This window comes from Mastacembelus armatus, chromosome 23, assembly GCF_900324485.2.
Source record: "Mastacembelus armatus chromosome 23, fMasArm1.2, whole genome shotgun sequence".
Classification (NCBI taxonomy): Eukaryota; Metazoa; Chordata; class Actinopteri; order Synbranchiformes; family Mastacembelidae; genus Mastacembelus; species Mastacembelus armatus.
Genome location: NC_046655.1, coordinates 8,982,130 through 9,006,412, shown reverse-complemented (window position 1 = coordinate 9,006,412; position 24,283 = coordinate 8,982,130). Strand labels below are relative to the sequence as shown.

The 24,283-nt window shown below is 38.8% G+C and overlaps 1 protein-coding gene across 5 annotated transcripts in view; it reads right to left on the bottom strand.

Moving 5' to 3' along the window:
• Positions 1-344: 344 nt before the first annotated feature.
• Positions 345-24,283, bottom strand: part of LOC113142001 (putative homeodomain transcription factor 2) — a 35,152-nt gene continuing 11,213 nt past the window's right edge. For 3 of the 5 annotated variants that reach the window (XM_026326721.1, XM_026326722.2, XM_026326720.2), the window contains 20 exons: positions 23,601-23,681; positions 16,231-16,287; positions 15,942-15,953; positions 12,569-12,638; positions 11,902-12,060; positions 10,866-11,031; positions 9,205-9,366; positions 7,865-8,093; positions 7,548-7,694; positions 7,290-7,446; positions 7,078-7,148; positions 6,737-6,865; positions 6,063-6,148; positions 5,609-5,801; positions 5,357-5,488; positions 5,088-5,174; positions 3,956-4,111; positions 3,780-3,875; positions 3,566-3,691; positions 345-2,695 (listed from right to left, as the gene is read on the bottom strand). In XM_026326721.1, the coding sequence (XP_026182506.1) occupies positions 2,675-2,695; positions 3,566-3,691; positions 3,780-3,875; positions 3,956-4,111; positions 5,088-5,174; positions 5,357-5,488; positions 5,609-5,801; positions 6,063-6,148; positions 6,737-6,865; positions 7,078-7,148; positions 7,290-7,446; positions 7,548-7,694; positions 7,865-8,093; positions 9,205-9,366; positions 10,866-11,031; positions 11,902-12,060; positions 12,569-12,638; positions 15,942-15,953; positions 16,231-16,287; positions 23,601-23,651 (2,307 nt within the window). In that variant the 5' untranslated portion in view covers positions 23,652-23,681 and the 3' untranslated portion in view covers positions 345-2,674. The remainder of the gene's footprint in view (positions 2,696-3,565; positions 3,692-3,779; positions 3,876-3,955; positions 4,112-5,087; positions 5,175-5,356; positions 5,489-5,608; positions 5,802-6,062; positions 6,149-6,736; positions 6,866-7,077; positions 7,149-7,289; positions 7,447-7,547; positions 7,695-7,864; positions 8,094-9,204; positions 9,367-10,865; positions 11,032-11,901; positions 12,061-12,568; positions 12,639-15,941; positions 15,954-16,230; positions 16,288-23,600; positions 23,682-24,283) is intronic. The other 2 variants (XM_026326724.2, XM_026326723.2) reach the window with 2 other exon arrangements.

Genomic DNA, 24,283 nt, shown 5'->3' with positions numbered 1-24,283 from the left:
CTGAGGTTAGATCTGCCAGGAAGGAGGCCTAGAGGAAGACCAAAGAGGAGGTTCTTGGATGTAGTGAAGGAGGACATGAGGATAGTTGGTGTGGGTGAGGAGGATACAGAGGATAGGGTTAAATGGAGGCAGATGATTTGCTGTGGCGACCCCTGAAGGGAGCAGCCAAAAGGAAAAGAAGATGATTAAAGTATGGGGTAAAAAAAAACAGAGGAAAATGGGAGAAGCAGAGAAGAGTGAAAGTGACATTTTTCACAATTCCATAACTGGGGTGGAAAAATAGCTTAGCACATTGTGTAGAGAAAAATATGTCTATATACTGAAATATAACAGTACAATCAATGTGTCAGCATCCATTTCTTTTTATTTTTCTTATAAAAATGTACTGTGGACAGAGCAGTTCACAAAAAATCTAAATCTAAATATTCAGACTCTATTAAAAACAGAATCACAGCATAGTTTCTTACCTAGTTTCATTTCCATAGATACAAGTAAAACTTTCTTCGTTAAAAACAGAGAAAAACATGCCTCTCCTCAAAAAGTGTGAGGAACAACCAACTTTTACAAAGGAATAATGAGAGATCAAAAAGCACAGCGCCACAAAGAAAAGAATAATACAACTTAAAGGGAAACAAACAGATTTTAAAGCATCATGCTGCAAGTACATTCATTGTCCAAAAAAACAAAACAAAAACAGTAAAATAAGCACTTTGGTCTTCCTCCTTGCACAAAATGAAGGTGATTATGCTAGCATTGTATGAAATGAAGTTAGTTTCATTCAGCAGAATGCTAACTGCTAATCTTAAATCACATTTAAGATATTCCCTGTGGACATGATAACGTCACGTACCATGTAAGATATACTTCAGAGCTAAGTCAAAGTCAATTGTTGATATTAGTTTGTCAAGCAGGTGAGGTACAAAAACAAACTTGAGACATTGAAATTATTTTCTTCCATTTAAAATGTGTTTTTAAAGTGCATATCTTCATTCATGTTCAGACAGGTTTGATCTGCAGTGTAGAGAGAACTGTAACAGGCAGTGGACAACAGACTTTCACTCACTGTCAAATATCATGCACATGAAAACAATAAGTGGCCACTGAATTTCTAAATTGGATAATTGGTGCAACAAAAATACCAACCAGATTGTCCTAAAATGTTCAGCCTACAGGCATGTAGCAGTTTGAAGCAGTACAGGAGCTAAAACCCTCTTCATTCTGTTATAATATTGTATAAGTGTATAGCATTGAACCCCCCCCCCCCCAGCAGTTAAAATTTAGAAACTACATTTTAAAGATTTTTCAGCCTCAACACTGAAAAATTAAATAAAATATAAATTCCAGTAGAATTTAGAGTTTCTGACAGAGACGAGCACCAGAGATGAGCTGATGATTTCTGAATGGGGCAACTGAGTGAAGGATTTCCTTAAAACAGTGTCACGCCAACTTCAGACTGTGTTTCAATTTGAGAAACAAATCGAACAAATCTATAAATGTAACAAAACACTGGATTCTGATGTCAAATCTGAGCCAAAAGCATCTCATACTATATACAAAACTGCTATGTAAGTGACTTAACATGCAGAGGTTTTTAGAAATCTGAACAAAAGCTCAAAAAAGCTGAACACCACCAAGCTTTCCTAAGATGTCTCATTTTAATCAAATCTGTCATTACCTGCAGTTTGTAACAAATGTATCCTGAAAATAGCCTGAATGTCTTCTCTGAGAGGAAAGGTTATTACCTACTACCTGTATTGCTGATAATACTGTTCAACTAAACATGATAAATCAGTTAAAAATAAAAAGGGGATCATTTTACTTTATACCTGCTGGACTTACACTCTACCTGTGCCTACATGTACATGTCTGTATTCATTAGGCCATTTTTAAACTTTTGCGTGCACATGGCCTTGTTTGTCTAAATGTCAGCTGTTATTCCATTAACTGGATGATTGTTTCTTTGCAGTGCTGATGGTGACTGGTGTTGAAAGTGAGAACTGGAACAGTTTTTCCAGGTAAGTCAGAAAATTTCACAACTTTACTTACATAACATAACAGCATCCATGAACAGACATGTAAATATAACTGGGAGCTGGTATGAATAGGGAATAGAGATTAGCTGTAAATTACCAAGGGGCTGAGATGTCAATAACTCTTAACTGTCTAATACCAAGAATTATACCAAACATATAATACATTTTAATTTTAGTGGGCTATAGACAGATCAAATATAACAAAAATCCTTATGACTAATTTGATCACAATATATTTAAAACATTTAGTGCACAAATTTCACTGTCATTGTCAGAAGAAAACCACTGGTGTAACTTAAAAATAGGTTTTAAGGCTGTAACAGTGTTGTTTCTGAAATAGTTGGACAAATAAGTAACTGAGTTTATGCAAATGAAAATAACAATTTTGCCTCAGAGGCAGCTCAATCCTTTGCCTTCAAATTTCTGAATGAGCTGCAATGAAAACTAAACTTTTGCAAATGCAGGTAAATAATTTTATAGTAATACTAACAGTTTTTGTGGACAGGTTAAGTTTGTCGTATAATTCAAATAAATCTTAAGTAAAACACTGAGTGGGTAAATAAATAGCTTGTGAATTGCACAAAGAGAACGTTACGGGTAAAAGTGAAGCTCTGATATGTCAAGGCTGTTTCTGTTCACTGTCATGATTTGATCTTCCACAGCTATGGAGAGAGAGAGAGAGAGAGAAAGCAGCTTTAGTAACAAATCCAGGCAAGTGAACAGTGTGTATCCCTTGACAGTTGTACAACAAAACTTTTTAAGTATCACAACGTAAAATTAGAGCAAACAAGTAAAGCAGCTATTGTAATCATGTTGTAGGTGAACAAAATGAGTTTTTTAGGTCATCATTAACAATAGACAAGAGAAGTATTTGGAAAGAGGCAGCAGCATTTAAAGGTCACACAGCACAGACTTTATTCTGTAAGTTCACATTTTGGCACCAGCATCCTCAGAGTTTAAAATACAAAGCAGGTCACAAGAAAACAGGCATCAACATTAAAACATTAAAATCTCACAGAAAACACCACAATGAAATGTACTGAGGGACTGATACTGACAGACTGTTTCTCTATAGAAACACACAGCAAGAAGAGACATTATCTTTTCTATGTGGACTTGTCTGTCAGAATGATCAGTCCCTCAGTGTGTTTATCTCTGTGTATGCAGGCTTCAAGATGAACCACAATGATAAATGCTGCATATTAGATGCATCATGTAAGATTTTGTGCCTGTCCTCTTGTCTTGTGTTGTACTGGGTGGTGCCTCAGATGCTTCACACAAGATGTGACCTGCTTTGTAATTTGACCTCAAGAAGACTCTCAGGTAGATTCCAATTGCTGCACTATTTACTGTATAATCTGTCGTAATTATGACCAGTCAGTCTAAATGACAAGATCAAGATGCCCACTCCATTTACTTTATAGTGGCACAGCTGAAGCTCCTAAAAAGCCTCTGCTGGACTTTAACGGGGGATAAAATGACATGAAGCCTTAGAGTACAGTGAAGTAAAACCCTCTGTCACACACACTTACCTTCAGGTTAAACCCTAACAGGTCAGATATGACTCCCGACACAGCGGACAGGATGACCACCTGGGTGATGTTGTAGAGCAGGGGGTTCATAGTCAAACCATACAACCTGAATGGAGTATCCAACTCCTGGACAAAAGAAAAATGGGAGGGATAAACGTTTAAAGGTTCAACCATTGAAACAAAATCTATGAAAGATGCTTTGAAGGCGCTGTACCTTAAGTAGTTTGGTAGCCAGTTTTAAAACGTTGTTAACCAGTGTCAGCTCCTCTTTCTTGTTTGGCTTCTTCTCCATTTTCAGATACAGGTTGATCTGTGAAACACCAGATGGATCAGTGTCAGTGTAAGAAGACATGTTTGCTGTGTGCTAACACATGTATTTTCTGCATGTACCTGTTCAGTGAGCAGTATGGAGGTGTTGCTGTACTTCTTGCTGGTCTCAGAGCCCAGAGTGACAAACCTGAGCAGGAACAGAGACAGACTGGCGCACCAGATCACCAGCTCCCAGTTATAGTGACACTCCAGGAATGTCTCGTGGACATGAAGCAGCTGCAGGAAGACAGGCAAGTACATTGGGAGATCGGCAATCGAGAGTCACCGATTTTGTTACATGGGCTGTATAGAATAGGCCAGTTTTTCCCAACCCTGGTCCTCAAGGACCCCTGCTTGTTTTCTAGCTATCCCTGCTGTACACACAGCTGATTACCTGAATCAGGTGTGTTTAGCCAATCAGAAGGAGTACAGGGATAGTTGAAAAACAAGCAGAGCAGGGGTCCTTGAGGACCAGGGTTGGGAAAAACTGGTATAGACAATTGAATGATGTAACCCATAATCCCCTCTGTCTTCTCAAACACTGATGATTGATAGCCAGAGGAGCCTTTTATGAAACACGTGCTCTCTGCAAGTGAACAGAAACTTTTACATCAAACAGGAAATGTACTGTTGCCATAGACACAGTGAGTTACACTGTGGGCCCCATTTTTAAAGCCTGTATTTAAGGACTTTTTACAACATCTAGCTCTCTGAATTAGCTCTTAACCAATACACTGGAAACTATCACTGAATTACACTCCTACTTCAGGAAGTGTTACAATTCTTGCATTATTATTATTAATGTGATGTGATAACGTAATGTGTGTTAATGTGGATGTTCACTAGCCAGTGGTTCCCAACCCTGGTCCTCAGGGACTCTGCCCTGCTTGTTTTCCTATTCCTGCACTTCCTGCTTCCGATTGGCTGAACACACCTGACCCAGGTAATCAGCTGTGGGTACAGCAGGAATAGCTGGAAAACAAGCAGGGCAGGGTCCTTGAGGACCAGGGTTGGGATCCACTGAACTAGAACACAGGTGGGCAACCAATGTTCCTAGAGGGCCACTGCTCTGCCATCTCAGCTGAGGGTAGAAGTTTCTAATTGACTGACCCAGGTAATCGGCAGTGGGCAGGGCAGTGTCTTACAAGGAACAGGGGATGCCCAAACCTGATCTAAGACTAACACTGAACTCTTGCTTTGACCGAGACATTACCTGGGCACAGCAGATGAAGACGACAGACAAAGTGAGCAGGAAGGCCGATGACACAATTACATCCACTGAACGCTGAGGACCTCGCCTCTAAAAACAACATTACAGAAATTCTGTTTGTATCAATACATGTCATTCTTTAAAGCTCTGATTGTGTCTAACATCTAAATTACATTTCTAAACAAATCTTGATTAAATATTTAGCATTGATGCTAACTATTCTAGTTAAACAGCAAACTCACTCAATTTGCATTTCTAAAAGTGTCAAGTACCTTGAGGTAGGATCGTAGCGACAGCCACATCTTGATGTTCTGAACTTTTTTCAGTCTAAAATGGGGCACTTCTGACTTCCTGGCTCTGCGGGCTGAAGTCAGGTGACCAAACAGCTTGGCAAAGAGTAGCCTCTGAAACACAGAAATCAACATGAGTCTGAATTAATCAGAACTGACATGAGAGTCAAATACTGGCCAGATGTAACCTTAACTCTAGACTGGTAAAAGCTGTGAATCTGAATTTCATCTCACCTGTTTGTAGGTTCTCTCTGCTACACTGAGCAGAAAGAAGAAAAGCCATATGAGGCAGACACGCACCAGGAAACTCAGCGTTACCATGGTAATGACCAACGCATCTGATTCAGATCCACCCCCCAGCGCCACAGACAGCAGCTCATTGGCTGAGAGCGTGGTCAGCTGATCCAAGTCACGGTACTGAACCAGCCTGACACAGAAGACAAGGACTGGTTTAGGAAACTACGGCCATCATTTATAAAACTGACAGCATTTTCCAGCTACTGAAAATGTGAAATGAAGATTTGATATAAATTCAATACATTGTTGTGGCAGTTGAGGTTATTGCTCTATCATCATGTTACTTTACTCCTTTTAGAGATTAAAAGCAGGTATGTTTTCCTTTTGAAAAAGGATTTAAAAAAAACAAAAAAAAAACTTCACATATTGAAGAGTAGTCTTATGTTTGTACCTGTATGCAAAGGGTGTGAGTCCAAGTGCCACTGAAACCAGATTCCCAAAGACCTGGTACCCAATCCCAGGGGTGTACTGATTCACCTGTATAAGGCAGAGACAGAAAAAAGTACCATGGTTATATCAGTAGTGTTTTCAACATCCATTTTTGTATTTTCTGCAGACATGGAGGTAAAACGTGAAAGGCACACTCAGATGGCAGTTTTTAGGTACACCTAGTAAACATGACTATTTGTCCAGCATGTTTCTGCTCTGTCAGCTGTTTGTCTGGTCACTGTCACTTGTTCTGATGACAGAGATGTTGAACTGAGTTTGGCTGATGTGGACTGAATGCGTCACTAGTACTTAAACAACACTTGTCTCTGTGAAGACGATAATGCTCAGTTTTTGTTCAAACTGTTTCAGAGGTGTTGATTTAACTGCATGATCATTTCACAAGATGTTTCTGCTGCTGCTGAACTGTATTATCTGATACTGACAGGTTTTTCAATTAGTTTGTCCATCCTATTTTACATAGCAATAATAACTTGTAGCTTCCAAAACAATCAGTTGAATCAACACTTGTAAATCAAAAACTGAACATTATTAGGAAGGAATTATTGGACTATCTTAGTTTTAGTTAGGTGTACGTACATAAACTGACAACCAAATGTAAATAAATAAATCACTCACTCTGTTCATGATCATGCCGCTGATCTCCAGGACAGACATGTCGGCCTTCTTACACTCGTTTCCCTCCCACACTATGGCGCTCACTCTCTCCAGGCCAGGGTTGGAGCTGTGTAGCCAGGGTATGTGGCCCTGAGGTGGAAACAATAGAAATACATCACTGACCTATTTGCTACCACCCTTCTGCTTTGTATTACTAAATAAAGTGAACTTTGTGTGAAGAAAGAAGATGAGCAAGAAATCAAATATACTGGTGATTTGCAGGTTAAAAGGCATCTCATTAAAACCTTACTTAACCCAAGATGTTCACTATCATGCCCCATGTAAACCACATATTCACAGACCTGATGGAAAGGGTCATCTCTGTACTCCTTCTTTCCAGGGGGGCACACAGGTGTTCCTCCTCCTTCTCCCTCTGTAAAGAAAACCACTTTCAGTACAATAATGAACAGATACATGAAAGTGGAAGGCATATAATATCTCATAATAAATGAGTTTATCAAGTACATTAAAACTACAAAATGTATTTACACAAACCACTCAAATCTCTTCTGACCTGTCTCTGAAGTGCAGGATGATCTGCACTCAGCACAGTGCAGGAAATCTTCCCACATCAGGTCCTCTGTCTCTGACTCATGTCGAGTGCTCTCTGAGTCCTGAGTTCTTAGACTGGAACATCTGGAGCTGCAGCTGGTGCCAGACTTTGGGATATCCTGACAGAAGATGGGTCAGAGATTAATTAGTGTCCTGTTATTTCTCTTGACATAAATAAACTACATAAAAATGCTGACAACTTCTCCTGGTGTGCATTTACCTCCACCACATAGTGTTTCTTGTAGTGGTGTGTGTTCTTGCGGTTTCGGAGTGTGCAGTCACTGTTTACTCTTTCAACTCCCCTGCGGAGGGCGCTATAGGATGCTTCAGGGTCCTCTTCACTGGATGCCTCATCTGATGCTGGCTCCTTAAAGACAAAACACAGACATGTCATGTCAAATCCTTAGGAGACAGACCATTTGTGCTTCTCTGTGGTGCTGAAATGATAACTACACAAAATAGATGACCTTACATGATTTTCAAATTCCTGAACACTGAAATCAGAGATAAATGTGTAATGAAAACCAAGTGCAGTACCTTATTGCCACTGGTTAGCATCAGCCCTGTGTTACGGGCTGTGTGGGTGTGTGTAGGCTGGACACGTGAGTTCCAGCACACCTCATCAGTTCTGTTTAGCAAATCACATCGCTGCTCATGAAACTGAAGCCCCTCCTCACTGCTGCGATGGGTCACCCGGCCGTCCAGGGACACGTAGCCGTTGTCCGTCTCTGTCGACTTGTCAATGGAAAGCTTGGACTTTTTACATCTTTAGGAGGGAGCCATGGAAAGGAGGAGAGATTAGGAGAAATTAACACAAAAAACAGGCGGCAGGGAGGCAGTGAATGTACATGTAACTCAGCTCAGTATCAAGCAGACATGTAGTGAGTTAAATCACAATAACAGCATGTGTTCAACACTGTGGAACATTGCAAAATGAACGCCAACACCAGAGATAAACCTTGCATAAAACATAGCTGCTGTTCTACTCACCAGTAAAACACTGGTTAATTTAAATGAATGGACTACTATAGAATCCTAAACCTAATCTAACCGATCATTTTTAGTCTGTTTTTTACTTTCCTTTTTTTTCCTTTTTTTTCCACAAAAAGGAACTTGAAAGTTTAAAAAGGGAATACTAGTAAGTAAATCAGTGGATTATGAGTGTGAAAAAAACTGAATAATGAATTGACTGTGTGTGGAACTGATCACTGAACTGACTGGCAGATAATAGACAAAGAAGCTGCATCAATAGTTGTTTATGGTCAGACGTTCCACAGTGTTGCCGTTTACTGAAAGCTGGTCATAGGAGAAGCATGAGAGGAGGCAGCGGACTCAAACAGTGTCCATAAAATAAAAATCTGACATTTATTTGGTTTTAAAAAGGGATAAAAATGAGCTTAAAATTCTTTTAGATAACTGAATTTCCCCCCATGCTTCCTTTGAATGTAGCTTGGTCAGCAAGTCGTTTGCATATAAATTAGCTGCAAAATCCCTCTGGTCTTCAATAAAAGATGGAAAAGTTACATGTTCAGTTGACTTAAGGGGTAAATAGTTTCTTCCATCTTTTGCAGGATGATTGAAGTATATAATAAAATAGGAAAGGAAGGGATGTTGCAGCTACAGAAGCCCAGATTAGGTTTTAATTCACAGCTGGGATTCAGTTTGTGTAACAACACAAAAGTATAATCTTGATTTATCAGTTCAAAATTTAGGTTTATCAAGTATCACATTTATTGATCAAGGTACCTTGTGTACCAACCAATGTATGACTACTATATTTATTGAATTTACTAAAACTAAATCCAGTGCACTTGAACTGAAGCCCAGCCTGTGTACATCATCTTTCTTTAAGGAAGATGAGAAACCAAAATACACACCCAGCTTTACAGATATCATGCCAGAAATCTTGGAAGAAAGCACCCAGGCTGTATGTGGCGCTGGCTGAGTGGGAATGTTGCGCCCCCTCCTGTGTGTTATCGGTAGTGCTAGACCCGTCGCCTTCCCTATGCACCTCCATCTGAGATGCCTTCCTCAACTTCCTTCAGTTTGGAAAGAATAGAGGGTGGAGAGAAATTTAGAGCGCACCTTGAAACTACAGCAGTGTGTCTGCCGGGAACCTGCCGGCATCTTCTATTCTTTTACACCGTTTTAATCAAGGCCTGCAGTTTAGAAAGACTGTAACTTGTAGAGAGCCTTGACAGTGCCATGTTTAATGGAGAAAAATACTAATGCAGCACTGGTTCCCTGCCAGACATAGCTGATACAACTGAAAGGCAAATCCACCAAAATATTATTTTAGGTTACTATTACTGCAAAAGCTAATATTTTCATAAATTCTTCAAAACATGTCAGATGTTAAATTTCAAAAGATGTGAAAATATATTCTAAAACAAATCAAGAGTGAAAGATATTCATAAATATTCAGTTTAGAATTTACACTGATTTATAAATAGATGGGATTTGAAAAAAATGTCCCTGATTTCAAGATGCACAAAATAAAATGTCGACTTTTGCAGTATATAAACATAAAAGTAATATTTCACTGCTCATAGACGATGTATTTTTTCATACAAATGACAGTGTAGAGGTGTAGGACAGAATATGTGGCTTTCAAATCTAAACAGGATGAATCAGCATTTCTCGTAACTATCATTAGTAAAAAAAAGAAAAAAAAATACAATAATTCTTGGTTTTGATTCATGACAAAGTCATAAAAACATTTCTGCAGTCACATGGCTGTTTGTGACCACCACTAATGAGAATCAAACAGAACCAAAGTTAATTTGGTGGAGAAGCAAAAACAATCACTTTGTTCCTTCAAATTCCAAAACATCCCAAAATCAAATTTTCTTCCCAAGATTGTGAAAATTGTCTACATGATTCTAAACCAGAAACAGCAGCCACACAGCGAAAAGCTTCAGACCAAAGAGTTAAGGACAAACTTCAAATCCAAAACACACCAACTACAAACTACTTTCTACTTTGACTCACAGAAAACCCCTTGACACTAGATTTATCAGGGAGAGATTTTACCATTATTAATCAAATCACTCATCAGTAATCTTATATGCTGTTCAAAAAAACAAATATGGTAAAATCAACTTTTAGCACTTAAATAACAGATTATTGTTGACTTCAAAGACAAAAATAACATTTAGAAAAATGTAAATAACACTAAATTTAACAAAGCTAAAGAGTCTGCTGGGTGTGAATGTTTACACACCACAGAAATCTGTGCAAAAATCTCTCCATGACAAACATGCCAATTTTTTGTTTGACTTCTTGAGAAAGTAGATGACTGAGAACTTGGCAGAAAGTAAACAGCGAGCCCAAACACAATCCAGCAACAAAAGACACATTCATTCATTTCCTCAACACTTTATCTCACTCTTTACTATCTCCGCCTTTTCCCGCGGCAGACTTTCTAGGTGAAGTGTCATCGGAAATGATGTCAGATTCTTTCATCTATACATGATTTATCTTGTCCCTCACCCCCGTATGCTATTATTTCCTCTCATAGTATTTCCTTCCTCCTTACCTGCGTCTCTTCCCTCCGCTGCTGGAGGCAGGTTTCGGGGTTCTGGTGGAGACAATCTGGCAGTGGACGGTGCCCAGCAGCAACATGAGCCAGATGGCTCCAAACACCTCAGTGGCCGGTATCCTATGAGGCTGAGGGATGGTCATGTAGAGGACTGCTGCTGCCACTGTGAGAGAAATATGGACATATGGCATTCTTTACAACATGATGAACAGACGAGCTCAGCAACAGCATCAAGGTTGTTGTGAAAATCTGCGCTGACATCAAACTCTCCTGCTCTACACAGACCACCTGTACGTCACTTTCCCAGCATCAGACAGCAACAAAACAACTGAAAATAATTAGTCCAACCATAAATTCATTTAAACGGACATTTCAATCTCAGTCCAGTTTTTGTGAACTCATAATGACTTTGATTTTGACCTTATGAATATCACGCTGGAAAAACATGTGACTTCTGACATTGTTATGGATTTCCAACATGTCCTACTGCACGCTCATGTTGGGCTGTGTCACTGTTTGTCGACATGGTAATTAAACAAATGAAAGGTTAGAGCATGTCAGGTTTACATTTGGTCATTTTGTATTTCTGCTGTCTAGTCAAACATGTTTTGATGAAACGTCAAGTGTAGCCTTACTGTAGTGTTAAATCATAGTGTGAGTGTCCTCATGGGCTGTGTGAGCGAAGTGAACAGGAAGGGCGGAGGATTCAACAGAAATAACAGTCTGTTTTTATCAGTGCTGAAAAGGGCCACTTGATGTATGGGGAGGAAAAGACTGTTCAGACATCTTCAGAGTGTTTGTGCAATGAGCTGAGGGCACAGCTCAGGAGTGCTCCATGCATTCGGCTTTATAACACCATATGAATTATAAAGGCCATGTTGGTTTCTCAGTGGAAGAGAACTGCTAGTCATCTAGTGAACAGTCTACTTGCTGTGATGTTTGTTTTGACTGCAATTACAGAAGTACAGCTGGAGGCTGACATAATATAAACAATATGCTTTGACAGTTATTTCACACAGTCTCACAGACCTACCTTGCAGCAGATAGAGAGCCAGCAGTAGGAGGAAAATAGCTCTGGATGTGACCTGGATCCACCATCGATAAAAGAACGGGAAGAAGACAACTCTGACAATGCCCTTCCTGGTCAGTGACGTCCACGGACTCTCTGGTTTGGCCTTGGCAAACGCCGAACCTGAGGAGGAGGCCAGTTAATACATGCACTTACACACAGTGAAAAAAAATCTAATTAAGGCTAATGACTCTGCAGTGGCCAAAAAAAAAAAAAAAAAAAAAAAAAGAAATACATCTGGAGTCACATTAGAGCCATGTATTCATATTTTGCTTCTGCCTTCTCTGACTCCTTTCTCCTCTTCTGATATATATATTTTTTTATCTCTTCCGATGTTTCTCTTTAACTGCGCTCTTCCTGCATTTCCTTCTTGATTATCTGCCTTCCTGTGTTGATGAGGATAAATTCAACAGACTCAATGACTAATCCAGTGCGATTAATCTGAGACAGATGCAGAGAGATGATAATAATTAGGACAAAAATGGCAACAATTAAGAGTGAGAGGAAGCTGGCACCGCAGCATCTCCGGTTTATATGTTTTGACATGTGTTGGACAATCGTAGCTTTAGAAATAAACCTGTTTGGTATCTAATCTAATTAGATTGGTTGCACACAGTTTTTTTTTTCTCACCTCTAACCAGGTCCACATCTATAAGGTCTGGTTTGACATGTCCTGTCTTCTTAGGCTTGTTCCTCAAGCCCTGCAGAGGGAGACAGAGAGACACGGTGTCAATGCCTCACAAAGAAACCAAGAGAGAAATGACTAAATAAATTTACACAGTCTACAAGACTCTGTGCACTTTACGGCACTGTTAAAATGTTTGAGAAGGCACATCATGCTTTCATGCTCACACAGCTACTGGCTCTATTATCTACTTAATGGCATTACTCACATCTACCCAATTAATCTCTGCATTTTCAGCCAAGTGTGGAAAACACATTTCTACACTTTAATTCATTCATTCTGTCTCAGTGTCAAGTTGTATTGTGTTTGCAGGTATTAATGGATTATAACAAAGAAAAACATCATAAAGGTCATTTTAGTCCTAGAAACCAGCTGCACCATTTCAAAAAAGTGTGTTACTGCTCTCATTCATCCCAATGAGATTTACTGCTACAGCTTTAAAGTTGGTGCTTTGTGCAGTCTGGGAATAATGCTCCCATATGGCATGCTGACTTCCTGTGCCAGCCACTCACTTCCCTTTTATGACGCACACACATTCATCTTTGTGCGTGCTCTGTGCCCTGTGGTGACAAATTATACTAAAAGTTTATGAACAACAGTGAAGTAAGTAACACATGTGGTATATGAGTGAGTGACAGCAGAGATACTAAACACAAATTAACATGCTTTAAAAGTGTGTGTGTGGTTAAGATAAAAAAGGGTTTCAGAGCCTTAGATTGATAGGAAGGTATTTTACAAAGCATGAAAACAACAGACACTATCATATAACATCTCATAGCCTGAAAAATAATATCTTCCAATACTGACTGAAAATGCATCAATAGAATCAACTATCAAAAACAGCAAGGGTTTGGTAAATGAAAATGAAAACAGGGCATTTGTAGAAAAACATGTTTAACTACTCAAAGTAAGTAACAATTCAAGTAAAAGTTATATCGCTCTTGTATTTTAGCATCAACACCCAATCAGGTATTGCAACAACGCTAGAGGCTTTCAAACAAATGCTGAAGACGTAATCATAAGTCCTTTAACATCTTTGAAATACTGTACATTCTAAGGATCTGAGTCATATTGAACTCACACCGTTGAATCTCACTGCTTCGTGCTAATATTTACATACAGGCCAATAAAAACCTGTGTTACCAGTCAGTAGCCTGATATAGAGGCTTGATTGAGACCCTTATCTTTGAATAACACAACCAACAAGCTAATACTGTGTGTGTGTCAGTCTAGGCAGGGCTAAAAAAAAAAAAAAAAAAAAAAAAAAAAAGAGGTCGATCAATAGTTTCCTCTTGGCAGTAGATTTACCGCAGCAGTAGAGTCCTTCACAAACATCTTGCCCGGCCACAGCTCTCTCATCTCTGTTCTATTCTTAGTCTCTTATCTTTATGAACTGGTTTTGCCTCCTCTTACAACTTATGATTCCGGTCCAATGACTACATGAATGCCAATGTCCTTATATTCAATAAGGCTGCACGTCCTGTTGCTTTTCATTTATGTTCATTACTCCTCGGATACATGTTTTGACTACACACCTAAAATGGTATATATTTAGATGTATTTTATCACTGCAACTTGGATCTGAATATTTTGTAATTTCCTGGCAACTGGTTTTCCCTGCAGAGATGTTCACAATGCTGCCTCAGTCTCTGACTGACACTCACACACAACTATGTCAAACAGTGTTTAGTTTGTTTTAGGAGTTTGTTTCGAAAAACGCAGCCAAAAAAAAGGGTCACATAAGGTGATGTGCCTTCTCAAATTTGGGCACCTTAATACTTTTAAATTAGCACCTTGGCTAAAAGTAAAGAAATAGGTTTTACAGAACAATATCTATTTTCACAGGTTTGGTCATTACACAATAAACATTATGACTTTTCAGTGCTGAACAGATAACATATCTTGTATCCACACTAAGATAAGACAAAACCCTGCACTGTCTGCTACAACTACAAAGTAAGAAAACCATTTACTGGACAGACTGATAGCCAAGGTCTCTCTCACCTCTCTGTTTAAAGGACATAGAGTGCAACACCAAAGAAAGAGCAGGGCTGAAGTAAAGCTGGGACATGAAGTTGGTGCAATACACACCATTTCTCTATTTGGTGGCTATGATTAACTTAAAATAATCAACTGAATGTAATTCTGCACCTAAAAACAAGAAGCCTGAGGGGGGGGGGGGTGTTGGTTGGTTAAAAGGTCAAAGGTCAAATATGATAGGTCACAGCAGACAGGTGAAGAAGCTCAAATTACAACTAATCTGGACAACTTGTTTCACGGCAGGCACCCACACAAGGAGGCACACATGCAAACAATATTGTCAATAAGGTCTTAGTAATCAAAATAAGAATGAGAGGAATAAAAGGGACGAAATCCCTCATTCTATTGCATCAAACATACATATCAAGCTCATGTTAAAAAAAGAGCAATGCTAACTGGAGCACTCGGAGACTTTTGAAAGACCACAACCTCCGAAATGTCAAAGTGATGCAAGGAGACACTTGTTTTTCCTGTTATCCCAGCAGCCCCTCTCATTAGTGTCTCCCCTCCCTCCCAGTTCCTTTTTAGAAGTTTCTGGTTGAAGTGTTCACATTAGAAAGTGTGAAGTGCATCATTTTTCACCAGTTTGCATAAAATAACCCAAATAATGAGAAGGCAGTGATAGCAAGTTTTGTCCTTCACCACGAAACTTATCAAACCTGACAAAAAACAAAAGCTTTCTTCCAAATGATTGAGTGGTAGAAGAGGGAAGGAGCACATGTTCATTCATGTCGAGAAGCAGAGACTAGGAATGTGCTGCCCTACCTACATCTGTTCTGCCTCCCCCAAGAGGAACACACAGCACTGGTCGACCACAGAAATGCAGCAATGACCCTGACATGTGCTTCCTGTGCTTTGAAAACTAATCCCTTCTTTTGAATCTTTGATCTGAGCTGACCTTCAAGAAGTCTGTGTCACTTCAAGAGTCAGTTTTTCATCCCAAACCTGTCTGTGAAGAGTACAGAAAACCAGTGTTTTAGCCACCTGGTGCCTCAGGATGCCACCTGTCACAGCATTATTGCCTGGTTCACTCATTTGGAACACTGAAACACTGGCTGTGGTTTAACCTGTAGACAACGAATCCTTAATACCACTAATCACATCTACAGTGTTGCTACAATCTGAACACAGAGTGAGGTTAATAAACACACCAGGATTCAACAAAGCAACTGAACTAAGCAATCAAATCAACCAATCACAGTCTAGTAGTCTACAGCGTGGGTGAGCAGACGTGCACTGTGCGACAACAGCAGGGACATCCTGCACGCTGAATACTCACCAGATCAATAAACTGCAGAGAAGATGAGGAGGGAAAAAAAGGATGGAGACGGAGATGAAGAGAGGAGAGGAGGGCAGGTAACACCCAGGTGGGAGGGCAGAAGGGAAAGAATTAAAAAGAAAACACTGAAAGAACTGGCAGCACAGTGAGAGATGAGACAACAGAATCAAAAGAGGAAGATGGAGGAGTGTAAGTCAAAGAAAAAAGACATTTTGAAAAAGCAGAGAAAGAAGAGAAAAACGAAAAATAGCAGGGAGATAACAAACAGGTGTGGAGTAAACAAACATACCTTTATTTCTCGCTGTTCCACTGATTTCTCCCATATCTGTTGGTCATAGGCGCCGATCTGTAAAAATAAATAAATAAATAAATAAATATGGAGAAGAGATACAGTAAACAAGAACTATATGCACATGTCAGGACTAAAAAGAAAAATGCCTCCCACACGCACACGCAGCAAAGCTTAAGTTCCTATAAATAACTTTCTTCACGCCAAGCAATGGTTGCAACAGACTATCAAATAACTTGCTTGTTACTATGTAAACATAGTAATAGTCATTGTTCACAGCAGATATGTTGATATTTCAGTAAAATGTTGTATACCCTTTAAAGGTACAATGTGTAAAATCTGAAAGATTTAGTGGCATCTAGCGGTGAGATGCACTTTGCACTTTAATATATGAGAAAACACCATGCTACACATTTAAGCATTTCTTTCCCATATGCAGTACACAGCTGATTACATCTATTATGTCTCTTTTATTTCTCATTTACCTTCAACCCCTATTTACCTTTTCTTTCCTGTACTTAACATGTCCTATTTGACCACTTGCCCTAAAGACAACGTCAAGCACATTCATCAGAATCAGAGACAGAATGAGCTTTATTGCCAAGTGTGTGTGTGGGTGCACATACACACACACACGTTTTGGTATGGGGGTGTTGCACTCCAGTGTAAACAGACATACATACAAATGCTACAAGAATTAGACAGTAAACATAAATGCTACAAAAGTAAACAGTGCACAGATAATAAAAAGTAAACATGGAGTGTGTGACTGTGGAGAAATGTATGCTGCTCCACCTGTCATTGTCAAAGGGATCAATAGACCTGCAGAGTGAGAGTGTGGGTTTAAGAGAATTGGTGTGTGTGCAGTGGTTAATCCATACTTATAGAGATCTAAGGAACATAGACCAGTGTGTCTGCATGAGCATAGCACAACAAAGACGTTAGATGGATAGAAAGAAAAACAAGAAATAATACAGGTGCAGTTACTGTAGGAACCAGATAAAATTTGTACCTTGTCCAGATATCTGAACTAGGAGCATGTATACAAATGCACAAAACGAATACAATCCAAGGTCAAACTGTAAATTTGGCCCAGCCAGGATTGCCAGTTTCTTGTTGCTTCTCCTTTTAAACCCACCCAGTAACAATTAGCAATAAAATCCAGCTCTTACTGTTGAAATTAAAAGGAGAGAAAAGGACTCTGGCAGGTAAATGACATATTTTGCTTTTCATACAGCATGTGTGTTTCAGAGACATAAGATTCCTATGAGTACATCTCCAAGTTGAGGTCACTGTGCTAGCACACAAATGCAAACTCATCAATAACATCTCATTAAATATGAATAGGAAGAGAGGAAGAGTGGTGGAAGACAAGGAAAGATCATGAAAGACAAACGAGCAGAAAGAAGGCGATTCTAAGAACTGAAGATGGAGACAAAGCGTCTGTAGGATGCAGTTCATTTACAACTCTCTCTTTTTTTTTCTCTCTCTCTCAATCCATTAATATACATTTCTCAGTGCCCCATTTCTAAAAGTCAGTGATACAATAAATCCTGAATTCAGACTTGTGGAAAGTTTTAAAAAAATGAATAATCACTATGGCCAGTGCATTTGTGATTTCATATCCTAATGTAAATCAATAGAGCCACAATGTCAACCACCAGCATGAGACACATTATAGGTCTACATGGGAGGTTACAAACTAATGTCTGGATTCCTTTACTGAACCTGCTGTCCATCTTAAGATAACAGGTAGAAAATTGATGGACACCCACTTATTTTTTCCATTTTGTGCAAAATTTACACTGTCATCACAGTACATGTAAAACAAGGTAAAAGCATTTTATTTGTAGTTCAGCTATACCACAGTGGTCACAACAGCCCAATTTCATACTAAATGGATAGTCAATTTGCTAACCAGAGAGGAAAACAAAATGAACTGTGCAACTGAAGATCACCAGCTTATTATGTATTTGGTCAGAGAAGCCCCAAAATTACACTTTATTGACCCTTAATGTTGCCATCTCAAAAGCTTTGTTAAAGCTCTGTAGTTTACTAAAATAAAATCTAATTTTTGAAATTATTATAGTTGGATCATGACAAATGTGGAGCCTGAAGTTCCACCACTGGAGAACAAATGTCCTATTTTGAGCTGAGCATGGGATTAAATCCAATGTCTGACTGATTTACAAGGTGACATTTGGGCTGACAGCTAATTTTCCACATTACTCAGCCTATTAAAAATATACACATGCACACACTTACACGCATGCACTCACACACATAGATTGGAGAGGATATTGAGTTGGTGGGGGACAGCCAGAGGGCAAACATGACCAGAATCTGGAGCAGAGATAAAGGGTGGAGAGGGTATAGACAAGGAGGCAGGAGGGATTTGAGGGGATACTTTATATGATAAAAGGAAATAAAAAGAGTGCTCAGCTATTCCTGGTCTTGGTCAAATGACATGTAAATCTGAAATGATTTCACTGAGGGGAAGAAAAGAAAAAAAAAATCACATGCTTAAGTGATTTGACAAGCAAATCAAATGCAACGAGAGAGCGATAAGGGAAGATGAAGCCAAGTGTGCTACTGCAGCAGTGCTGAGGTCACCATGACGACGGGTGGAGAGATGATCCACAGAGAGACGGAGGGAGAGGGATTATGTTGGCAGAGCAACGGTTATGTAACTGCTGCCTCTGCAATAATGACACAGATGCTGGTTTACAGGGGGGTGGCACAGCAGATTAAGTGTGTGTCTGCCATGCCTACAGTTTAACACATTAACACACATCAACTGTGAATAATCTACACTGTTCATCAGTGATCACTGTCATCATTTCAAATACAGACACACCATGCACTCAGTGATGATTGCTGAATATTTTATATCAAAAACAGAACAAATGAATAGATGCAGTAGTGTGTACAGGCTTTGCTGGTTAAAGAGAAGGCCTCTAGATGGCTTTAGATCAGTAAGAGTGATCCAAGGGCCAATGCTGCTGGGACACAAGCCAGGGGGTGCTCAACATTGGCTGGGTCACCTGAGTAATTGTATCATGTTTAAAGTCCAACACCTGTTGACCTCACAAACATCACTGAATATGTCTACAAGCACATCCTAGGATGTATCTCAAAATTAAGTAATGTGAGAGTAGTCTCTACAGCCCTACAGAGTGTTTTAGCATTATTCAGCATAATGTTCTGGTTTTAGAGCCCCTATTGTTACTGTTCAGGTTCATTCAGTGCACGGCTATTTTTGACCAAAAAGCTCTGAAAAACCAACAGAAGCCTACCTGCTCACCACGAAAACAGCACACAGTCAAAGTTAACTACTAGCATGTAGTAACCACTGACCCAAATAGTTCTCTATGGTGTTGGTGGAAATAAAGAGCTAGAGCTAAACGAGTGGCTTTTCATTAATCAACTGAACAAAAAAAAAAAAAAAGACTCCAAATGAACAGGTGAAGCTATCAGTGGTTTTGTATGTACTGCAATAGTAAATAAGTAGCCTCTTATTAACAAACGTGCCAGTGCCATGTTATGATGTTCCTGCTGCCTTCATATGGCAGAAAAGGTTTAATTAAATGAGTATTTCAGTGCCGAAATGATTAGTCAATCAAAAGAAAATGGGCAACAATCTTGATAATCTATTATCATATACATGACAAAAAAAAAAGTAATGGAAAGACTTTTGCATATGTAATAAAAGGGTGATTAACATGTTTGTAAACCTCATTACTCTTCTACACTGAGGCTGACTGTAATGGAAAATCCCTCAATTGTTTGTGGGACTCACCCATTTCATACAGCATGTTTGTCTAGGTGTGGACATTCTGATTAACCACAATGAAAATGCATAAAGATGCCAGAGATTCAGTTTAGGAAGTTATTTTCAGAGTCGAATAAACAAATCAAAGATTGCAGTTGGAAACTATAAAAAAATTTGCTGGTTAATTCGAATAGCGATGAAAACAATTATGGTTTTCAGTTTCTCTTAAATTTTTTGATGGATCAATCGAGCCAGCAGCCCAAGACCTGAATATGGTCAGCTTACACTGATTTAAAAAAACAAAAAACTACATGCTTTTTTTTTTTTTTTTTTGTGAAACTGAAAACTTCAATCAAAAACTGAGCTATTTCCTAAAAGACCAAACAGGCAGAAGCAGGAAAAGGTATGAATGACCATTAAACCTTCTAAGATTCAGTAAATGAGTCAAAAGAAGAATTAAAAGGTATCTAGGTCAGACAGCTGGTTGTGGCGTGCACATTAATCTTCCTGTTGGGTTTTCACATGACCCTGGCAACACACAAAGAAAGGGGCGTTGTACAGTTTGTGGTGAGGTCTATTTTCAGATTAGACAGGGCTGTATGAGATAAAAACACTTTTTTTTCCCCAACTAATCAATATATCATTTAATCTATAGAATGTCAAAATACTGTAAAATCAGTTTTCCCACTGTATGCCTAATGGAAATTAAGTGTTTAAGTAAAAACTAGTGACTGGCCATTATCGAGAATGATGATTTTAACTGGAAAGAAAGAGAGATAGCATTAAGAGAGTAGAAATTAATTTGGTTTCTTTGTGTGGTAGTTTCTGTGTTTGCAGGGAGTGATTTCACATGCGCGCTAGGAAGGAAAACGCACACAGCAGGCGAGTGCACCATCCAGTACTGAACATCTATTATGCATCCATCCATTAGCTGCATTGCTTATCATGTAGATGGTTGCAAAGGGGTTTAAGTCAATGCCAGCTGACACTGAGGAGAAGTAGGGCCCACTGTGGACAGATCACCAGTACAGAGACAGACATTCACAGCTACAGACAATTTATAGTCTCCAGCTAACCTAACTTGAGTAAGCCATAGCACCCAGATCAAGCCCGTACAGACACTCCACATAGAGAGGCCCTGGTCAACTGGCAGGTTCAAATCCAGATTCTTATAATTACATATGGGAAGCTACTTGATCCCATTTATGTGTTGTCTCCTCAAATCTAAATATAGCTGTGTATTCAGTACAACAACTATCACATAACAGCTGACTGTACTAACAGAGAATCTTCACAGAGATAAACTGATCTTGTGAAGTCGTAAACATTCCCCAAAATACCAAGAAAATTAACAGTGTCACTTCTGTCTTCAAACAGATCTGAAAACCACTATGCAAAAAAACCTAAGGGCAATTTATTACAGTGTAACTTAAGCCTAAAAGTATCGCCAAAGTGACAGTCAAGCAGGTTAAGGTCATTGATGAAATTCTGAAAACAAAGCTAAACAATCTCAACAGAAAACTAGCAACCAGTTTCCTACCTAGCAACAGCAAACACCATGTTAGACCTTATAAAAAGAACACAGTCTGTCTGTTCCCAAAGCAAATATAGACTGCAGTGTGTGTGGGTATATATATATATCTTTCATTCAGATTTTTTCTTTTTATTTATCATGCTGTTATTATAAAGTCTGGTGAGATTCTGCTGTGAAATACACTTTAAATTAAATCTGACTGAAAATTGGCTTGAAATGACAGAAATAACACAGAAACTACAAAATCACTGGTTTAACAATATGCAGTGTGCTGTATTATTAGAGCAGTGATTTTGCACTGCTGTATTGTGTGTATACTATATATATATATGTATACACACACATACACACACACACACACACATACATATACACATACACACACACTATATGTACTATATAGTGTCCTCAAAATTTCCTCAGTAGAATAGAAAATTTCCTCAGTAGAATAGAAAAAAAATGTTTGACAGACTCAAACTGCTAAAAGACAAGAAAGCCCAGGGTATGATGCAGAAAAGAGACGTCAGAGCTGAAGACGTCCTGAGGACAGTCAAACAGGTGTGATCTGCTACTAATCTGCTGCTAAAAAAAAAGGTGTTATTCAATCGTTGACTAAGCAGTTGCCGTCACTGGGTTCCCTTTGCCCAAACAAGCTCAACTTGACAACACAACACACATATACATGGCAACTGTATAACATGTGAGACCAAATCCCCTTTACTTAAAGGATTAAAGGAAACCTTGATTTGCCTTAATCTAATTTCTTAAAATAATCTTATGGGTTTGATGTGACTACTTTTAAAATGTTACCTGCGGCAAATTAGGAAACAAAATAGAGAAACAAAGCTGTGAAAATCTGCTAGTTTTGATTGACAACAGTTTTTTGACTCATACAGACAAGTGTTTAGAATTTAGACCTTTAATTAACATTTCTAACGTCTTAAGTGAGTCATCATCACCACCGACTGTTTCCAGTAGAAGCATATATTGTTGTCTACATCTGCCAGGAGACAGCTGAGAATCAGAGAGAGATGAAAGACAAAGATGAAGGTAGAAAGAGGCGGTAGAGAAAATAATAAAGGACCAGCAGGCTGTGCAGAAAAGACAGATGAGGTCATAACGGCAGAGACAGTGAGGACAGAGAGCCAGGCAGGAAAAAGGTGTGTAAGCTGAGAGCTACAAGGGGGCAGCTCTGCAGTCCAGCGGAAGATCTGATATCTGAGACTATGGAACAAAAAGACACACAACACCAGGCTGGTTTGACACTGTACCGAATGGCCTGATGCTGAGTTAACACTCAAATATCAAAATATATTTTGTAATGTAATGACTATAAGCCTATAATCTGATGAGAGTTTGGTTAGCTTAAAAAAAAAAAAAAAAAAAAACTAAAAAAAAACTAAAAACTGAATAAAAAAATTTTTTTTGAAAACGTTAAGCACGTTTTAATCTTCTACACTTTTTAAAAGGAGTAAATAATTTAAAAGCAGTGAAATAGGACATTTTTGCACTAAAATGATTTTATTGAACTATAGACAGATATGCCAGAATGTTTTCAAATATTAGATATTTGATTTTAGGAAAACATGTTTTTCTAGAATATATGACCTGATATTACATAATTGAAGTTGCATTACAATTACTACAGCTAATACTACTTACTGCTACTACTTTGGTCATTTGAGCAAGCTCTGTTCAGTTTGAGTTATTTTTTTCTTTTGGTCAAACATTTAAATGTTTTCATGCTTAATGTATTTTATCTCATTCTTCTTTGCTGTCTGTACGCTAAAGGATTTATTTAAGAATCTAGAAAAAATATCTGAGGAGTCTTGTTTTCAGGTATTTTCTATAGTGATACTAAAGATCCATATATGCTTCAATAAATGTGTAGACAGTAGGCTCAACAACATTCATATGCAACATTTATATAATACATTTTCAGCATGAATGAACTACTTCTTTACCAAGCACAAACACTAATGTAGTCTGTTTTTCTTTTCTCATTTTGTAACGCACAAAACACACAGCCCAGCATGGTAATGTGAGAAATTCACAGTGTCTTACCTTTTTCTGGTACCACACCACAGCATCTTTTACTTTCGAAGCCATCAACATTTCCCTTCTCCCCGCCTAGGGCATCTTAAACTGAAAACACATAACACAGCGAGAGAGAGAGAGAAATGTGAGTGACAGTAATGGGGAGAGAGCAAGGAGGGCTGCAGTCTATATACCTGGTAGGCAGGTGTGTCTTGACAAGTGATGACTGAGAAAGGGAGGGGCAGACACACACAGTCACATAAGTAGTGTTTATGCTGATTTGAGTAAAGGCACTCACTTTGCTTTTCTTACACATGAAATACAGACACAAACACACAATTTGTCCTTTGTACTTTCTGCTCCTGAATCTCTCTCACACGAAAATTTTTACAGTTACCTTTCTAATAACACTCACTGAAAACATTAGGTTTCCCAGCTTTTGGCCAACTTAATGATGACAACTAAATACCTACCCCCAGCCCTCGTAACCTAAGTCTAATTATAGCCTTAACCCTCTAGCAGACCTTTGCGGATCTGTCAGAATGTAGTGGCCCAGTTTGGCCATGCAAGTTCACAAGTTTTTCTTGGGCATGACTGTCAGATTTGTTGGAATGGCTTGGGTGTGGGGCTGGTTGGCCCATAAACACAAACTCAAATTGGCAAAGGAGGACATAAACACTGAAGTGAAACACCTAAACTCCACCCACCTG